The following is a 6,927-nucleotide window of genomic DNA, read 5'->3' on the forward strand; positions in this document are numbered from 1 at the left end:
AATCAACTTTAATAAGAAAAACATTGAAAATGATTCAAAAAGCTTTGGATAACATAGTAGAAATCTGTAAAGCTCTAGAAGCAAAATCAATTTTTGTCTACACTTGTTTTAGGGGCCATTAGCTTGTACAGTTAATTAACAAACGTTATCACATTAATTGTACTTCAATAAACTATGGACAAATAGAATAAAAAAATGTCAAGGTTATTGGAAAGTTCTTAACTGATTTTCTGTGCGATACGGGGCAATGTCTAGGAACCTGTAAAACGTCAAAGACTGTCAACTCAAAGTATTCGCACATAAGGTATTCGCGCATAACAAAGTTTTAACAGTATTTATTAGAATTGTTTTATTTATAGGCAGGTGAGATGTCGCGTGAAATGCAGCTGTTTAAACTGTGCAGAGGAACCTTCGGACAGGTAAAACAATAACATAAACAATTAATTTTTTTATTACATAATACATCTATAAAAACATACTTTCGCACATGTAATTCATATTAATCCGTCCCCAATTTGAACTTTTTAGGTGCGATGTCTGCACAAGACGGCGCCTACGGCTGCAGCAGCGGCGGCAGCTGCCCCGGCCAAAACAAAGACCTTTTCAATCTATCGGTTCAACCCTGAGGACCCCAGCAAGAAGCCGTACATGCAGGAATACACTGTGGATATGAACAACTGCGGCCCCATGGTTTTGGATGCCTTGATCAAGATCAAGAATGAAATTGATCCTACGCTCACCTTCCGCAGGTCATGCAGGGAAGGTATTTGTGGATCTTGTGCCATGAATATTGGTGGTGTTAACACCCTTGCTTGTATCAGGTATGAAAATGTCCTATTAAAGTTTTTAGATTGTTTCTTATTATTTACATAATGTTATTTATGATTTTGATAGGCCAAAAACAGATAAGTAAATTAATGGGTTTGCATGTCTGTTATATAAATTAGGATAATTTGTGATAACACTAAGTCATGTTAAAATGGAAATTTTATTGCAACTTATTTGAATATGTTTATTTTACCAAAACATGATAATGCACAAACTCAGTGTTATGTTGATTATATAATTACATTTGTTTTGTCATGTAAAAAGTAAAATTGCAAAGATGAATATTCCATTTGCAGTAAAATTGACACCAGTTCGAGTAAATCGACGAAAATCTACCCATTGCCACACATGTACGTGGTTAAGGACCTTGTTCCAGACATGAACAACTTTTATAACCAATACAGGTCAATCGAGCCATGGCTGCAAAGGAAGTAAGTATCCTGCTCCTCAACAGGTGCGATTGTTTAACACGTCGAAATATAAAGTTAACTTATACAGGGACGATTCGACGAAGAAGTCCGGACCAAGGCAACAGTATCTGCAAAGCATTGAAGACAGGGCGAAGTTGGATGGTTTGTACGAGTGCATTTTGTGCGCTTGCTGTTCGACATCTTGCCCCAGTTACTGGTGGAATGGAGACAAGTATTTGGGACCTGCAGTTTTAATGCAGGTGATTATTAAAATCTTTTTTTTTATTAAGATTTTTGTTTCATATTCATTATTTAGGCTTACCGTTGGATTATCGACTCGAGAGATGAAGCGACGGCCCACCGTTTGGACAAAATGAGGGATCCCTTCTCCGCTTTCCGTTGCCATACTATTATGAATTGTACCAGGACTTGCCCTAAGGTATATTACAAATATAATTGCAATTGAAAGTTTATTTCAATGTTTTTCTTTATAGGGCTTGAACCCCGGAAAAGCCATTGCGGAAATCAAGAAATTCTTGGGAGGAGTCGCTAACAAGGAAGCACCGAAACTCAAAACCGACGCTTTGCAAAGTTAATAAGTGAATACGTTTTTATTTGTATTATATACCAATTTTAGGGATTATTACTGTACTGTAGAAATTCAGTATTTTATTTGCACTACTTAATTTTTTCTTAATTTTCGATCAAATCAGTTTCGTGTAAAGTGTTAAATTTATCAATCAGATTGAAAATGTAAATAAAGCTTTCTGTTATTAAATATATTTATTTCATACAATAATCAGTGTCTTACTTGCCTTGTGAATACTACAGTTCTACTAAATTTGTTTTAGGAAATATTGACAAGTAAAATTTAAAATATCAATTATTACTTTAAATTTTTCAACTTTTGCCTTGCATTGACCTCCTAATAAATGTTTGAACTCCAGATATACTACAAAAATTTTGAAACATGGTGGAGGAAACATGGTTTGGGGTTCCTTTTCTTGGCATGGTATAGAACCACTATAAAAAAATTATTAGTAAAATGAATGAATGGAGAGACATGATTCATGGATTCTTATGCATAATAATGATACGAAGAAGGAATCCAAAGTTGTTCAAAATTGGTTCAACCCTGAAGACTCCAACAAGAAGTTGTACATGCATGAATACACTGTGGATATTAACTCCCGCGATCCAATGGTTGTGGATGCTCTGATCAAGATCAGGAATGAAATTGAAGTGGGAAATAATAATTAATATGCAACGTCAAAGTATAAATATTACTGATATCATTAAAAACTTATGATTCTTTTGAAAAATGGTTTCGTTATTAATAAATATGATACATCACACTCAGTTGAAGATGTCTTAACAAAAAAAAAAACAACTTTTATTGATAAACAAATTGGAAAAATCAAAAAACGACATCCTTTCTTGTCCTTTAGATATATAAAAAATGTGTTAATTGGATCATGAGTGGGTTTAGTAGAACAATCAAACGTCGATTGAATGAACAAAAAGACCCCATTGGTATGAATAAAGAATATTCAAAGAAGACTAAAAGTTTGCACAAAAATGTGTCAATTATTCCATAGATGGATGATGAATCCATCTTTTATAGAATAAGACAAGATGGTAAAAAATACATTCAGCGGCCTCCTAATAAATATTTGAACCCCAGATACACTACAAAAAATTTGAAACACAGTGGAGGAAACATTATGGTTTGGAGTTCCTCTCCTTGGCATGGTATAAGACCATTAAAAAAAATTATTAGTAAAATGGATGAATGGAGAGAGTGGGACATCATGAGATATGTAATGGAACTATTTACCAACAATAATTTACCATCACCATTCTTATGCATAATAATAATACGAAGAATACATCTAAAGTTGTTCAAAATTGGTTAAAATATAAAAATGTTGATATTCTCGATTGGTCAGTGTAAAGTTCGGATCTAAAAACAATTATAAACTTTTAGAATGACATGTAATTTCGATTAAAACACCAAGGAGGATCAAATTTAGATGGATTGTGGTTATCAATTGAAGAGTGATAATATTTAATTTCAAACGATCATTGTCAATATTTTATGGAACATTTGCCTCACCGTTTACAGGGAGTTATAACGAACAAAAGGTACCCAACAAAACATTAACAATTTTGTTTAAGGTTATGTATACATTACTTAATATTTATATATTTTTTAAAGTGGGCTATTTCTGTGTCCAACCACATTTCGCATTTATTTTAAGATTTAAGGTGTGCCTTTCTTAATTATCGTTAACATAGTACATAGTTTGTGTTATTTTCTGACCACCACTATATGAGTCGTTTGTTGACATATATTTATACAATAGTAATGTTAATGTAGGGCTCGAAAATCATGAAATTCAAGAATTTGACTGTGACTGTGATGGAAACTGATAACTGGGCATTCTGTGTCTGAATTGGAATGATAAGGGGTTGATAATGTCATTTCTCAACCAGATAGCAATTGTAAGCTAAGAACTTGCCCAAGTGGTCTAGAACTTCTTGTTAAATTCGAAAATTAGAGCTGTAGAATATGTTTAATAAGTAGTTTTGAAGTTACAAAAATAGGATGCCAAAAACTATTGTTAGACTTTCGCTCATAATTCCTATGAGATTGTTTTATTTCAAAAATGTTTATTATATAATCTTTTAACAATTTTTAAGGTTATTTTTATTTTAGGTGTAATTATTTTTATTATGGAAAATGGGAGCATATTGTTTTCTATTATTTTCAAAGTTTATTTGGAACAGTGTGGCCATTCAGTATCCCTCTGAACTTGATATTTTCGTAAGACACGTTCGGCACCTTTGGACTCGGTACGGTTCGGTTTCTGAATCGGAACGGAACTGCTTGGACCCCGGGGGTGTCATATCAATGCAATAAAGTATCATCCGAGTAAAGGCGAAGTGTACCTGTACGCGCCCGAAGTTCGCGTGTTCCCATTCAAAATTATCGCGCGAAAGGTAGAACGGCTCGTTATTTAAGGTTTATATTTCGGGAACCCGCTTGCTAGTAATTAAGTGTTGCCAACTGTTAAACATGTGGATTCTAGTCAATAGTAGTTCTGAAATCATTCGTAATGCAACTTAACATAAATTTAATAAACAAATATAAATAGAGATTAATTTCGACGGTGTATATTTAAGGGATTGTAAGTACTACTTTGAACAAACTGTTTGACAATAGTTGTCAATGAATAATATACGCAACTTAAAATGTTTTTAAGAGCGGCAGTTACTAGAAAAGGAATCGCAATTTGTGCGCCGCCACAAAATCAAATAAACATTCAGTTTGTGCGCAATTTTTTTTGTATGCAACAGGACCGCATTTGAGATCTCATATATATGTCAGATCTGCAGTTACACTTCAAAGGCTATATTCGCTTGCGGCGAGTGTGTTATTACAACAGATTCGCATCATTAAATCATACGATAGTTTTTATCATATCGTATTCGTATTAAATGTATAATTAAAATAAACAGATAAATTCAAAAATAAGAATATATTAAATAAAACAAAATATTAATATTAAATGTCTATTTGAACAAAATATATTGTAATATATATATATATATATATATATATATATATATATATATATATATATATAAATAACAAGATACATGAAATATATTAATTAATGTAATAAATAATTCGAATATACTATTTGTTTAAAAGTTTAAATACGACCCAAAACTTCATATAATACAGTAATATATATTAAAAATACAATAATATATACAGTTTAAACTTTTTATTTATTTATTTTTTGTCGTATGGTTAATTGTTAACCAATCACATTTTATTATATAAACAAATATAATAAATACGATACACAATAGTAGTTTTGATTAATCATTAGTACATAATCAAATATAAATAGAAATTAATCTCGATGTCACAGATGTATGTGTTAGGTTAGGTTAGGTTAGGTTGGTTAGGTTAGGTTAGGTTAGGTTATGTTAAGCTAGGTTAGGTTAGGTTAGGTTAGAATTTGTTGTACAAACATGATAGAAAATGACCTAAGTTTGACCATTATTGTTGTTATTAAAGAATATTATGACTTCGAAACTATGTCATGTCATAGATCAAACATTTATTAATGCACGCCCAAAATGTGAAATAGATTAATCGCAAAGTTTTTGAGATTTGTCCCAAGTCGTCGACGGTGTTTGTATAGAGAATTTAACACAAGGAGACGCCGCTCTTAAAGTTTAAAATTTTATTTATTATAATCACATGACATTCTATGAAGAAACATGTGTGTTAATAGTTATTAATTGACAAAGTTTTTTCATGTATATAAAGTAAAACATTCATTACAATGCTAATAAGAATACTCAAAATAATTTTGTAAGGTTTAATGGTACAATCCATAAAATAAAGAATATGTTTCTATCCATAATTAAAAAGGTTAAACTGCTCCTATTTTCCGTTGAAAACAAAGAACATAATCCAAAATGTTCCACATTTTTGGATAATTTTAAAACAGGTAACAAATATCAATTAACTTTTTAATTTAATATATCCTGAATATACGATAATAGTAGTCATATATTTTAATTTTATATGCGTTTGTTGTATCACATATATTTACAAGACTGTGTGTAATTTTTAATATTATATTTTAATGTTCGAATTTAATTGCATAGTTTTTTAAAATGAATATTAATTTTGATTAATTTGATAGATTTGAAAATTGATAATATAAGATATAAACAAAATAACAGAGAAAAATTCACGAGAATTGTGACATAAAATTACTTGGTTACGTTGTGTTGTTAAGAACTAATTTGTTTCAAAATTTGAAAAATAAAACACTTTATAATAATAAAGACAAATTTATTTATAAAATTTCACAGTTTGTAGATAATGTTTTAAAAGTATTCAAGTTCAATATTTCTTTATTAAAATTATTATTATTATTTAAAAAACTTCATAAACCGTGTCATCAATTTAACGAAGATTCTTCCTTTGTTGACATAAACAATACTTAATTTTTATTATGTACTCGAAGATGACTATAAGTCCTGTAACAAATGTAAAATCATATACATTCAAATAAATTAATGAATCTAATTAAATTATAAAATTGTTTATCATATCTAATTTAGAAATTTGAAAAAGTACTATATACTTTTTAAGGTTACCTAAATTAATAACCCTGTACCTACTCTAAAACAGATTTATATCTACTTCGCATATTACAAAATACCTACTCATTTCCACCAGAGTTACCAAGATAAATTTTTATATTCTACGGTTTGCTATACTGGAGACGCAGTTTTTAGCCGACAGCCCCGGTCCAAATCCCTCGAGCCGCTGTACGCCCGAAGGCATGGCGCGGTCGGCTTTCGGATGCCTTCGCATTTATTCGTCTAAAGTCGAGACTTAAGCGAACGATATGGACCCCTAAAAACAGCATGCGTATCCACGGCAGTCGCGTTTCAATTCGGAAACCGAACGTGGTGAACGAAAACGAGCACTCCAAAATCGTCTTAGACCCGAAAAACCCGGTTTGCTGAATGGCCACACTGATTTGGAATGTAAATAAAGTTTTTTGTATATATTTTTTACCGTGCTTACCTTGTCACTATGTCATCTTTATCAATTTCACTTCTAGGGACATGGATAAATGAAACTGGTAAG

At 31.1% G+C, this 6,927-nt stretch overlaps 1 protein-coding gene across 1 annotated transcript; it reads left to right on the top strand.

The window, feature by feature from the left end:
- The first annotated feature begins 209 nt into the window (after window positions 1–209).
- LOC109602799 (succinate dehydrogenase [ubiquinone] iron-sulfur subunit, mitochondrial) lies at window positions 210–2,037 on the top strand. The gene is made up of 7 exons (XM_020019237.2): window positions 210–304; window positions 360–419; window positions 529–821; window positions 1,125–1,259; window positions 1,327–1,498; window positions 1,555–1,677; window positions 1,733–2,037. The coding sequence occupies exons 2-7, from the start codon at window positions 369–371 to the stop codon at window positions 1,832–1,834; spliced, it is 876 nt and encodes a 291-aa protein (XP_019874796.1). The 5' UTR covers window positions 210–304; window positions 360–368; the 3' UTR covers window positions 1,835–2,037.
- Window positions 2,038–6,927: the final 4,890 nt, after the last annotated feature.

Source organism: Aethina tumida, chromosome 5, assembly GCF_024364675.1.
Source record: "Aethina tumida isolate Nest 87 chromosome 5, icAetTumi1.1, whole genome shotgun sequence".
NCBI lineage: Eukaryota > Metazoa > Arthropoda > Insecta > Coleoptera > Nitidulidae > Aethina > Aethina tumida.

What these genes read in the sequence shown, in the direction of transcription:
- LOC109602799 (XM_020019237.2), top strand. Translation starts at nt 369, where the DNA reads ATGTCGCGTGAAATGCAGCTGTTTAAACTGTGCAGAGGAACCTTCGGA. An exon ending in GCAGAGGAACCTTCGGACAG is followed by an intron (nt 420 to 528) that starts GTAAAACAATAA and finishes TGAACTTTTTAG; the next exon opens with GTGCGATGTCTGCACAAGAC. An exon ending in GAGCCATGGCTGCAAAGGAA is followed by an intron (nt 1,260 to 1,326) that starts GTAAGTATCCTG and finishes TAACTTATACAG; the next exon opens with GGACGATTCGACGAAGAAGT.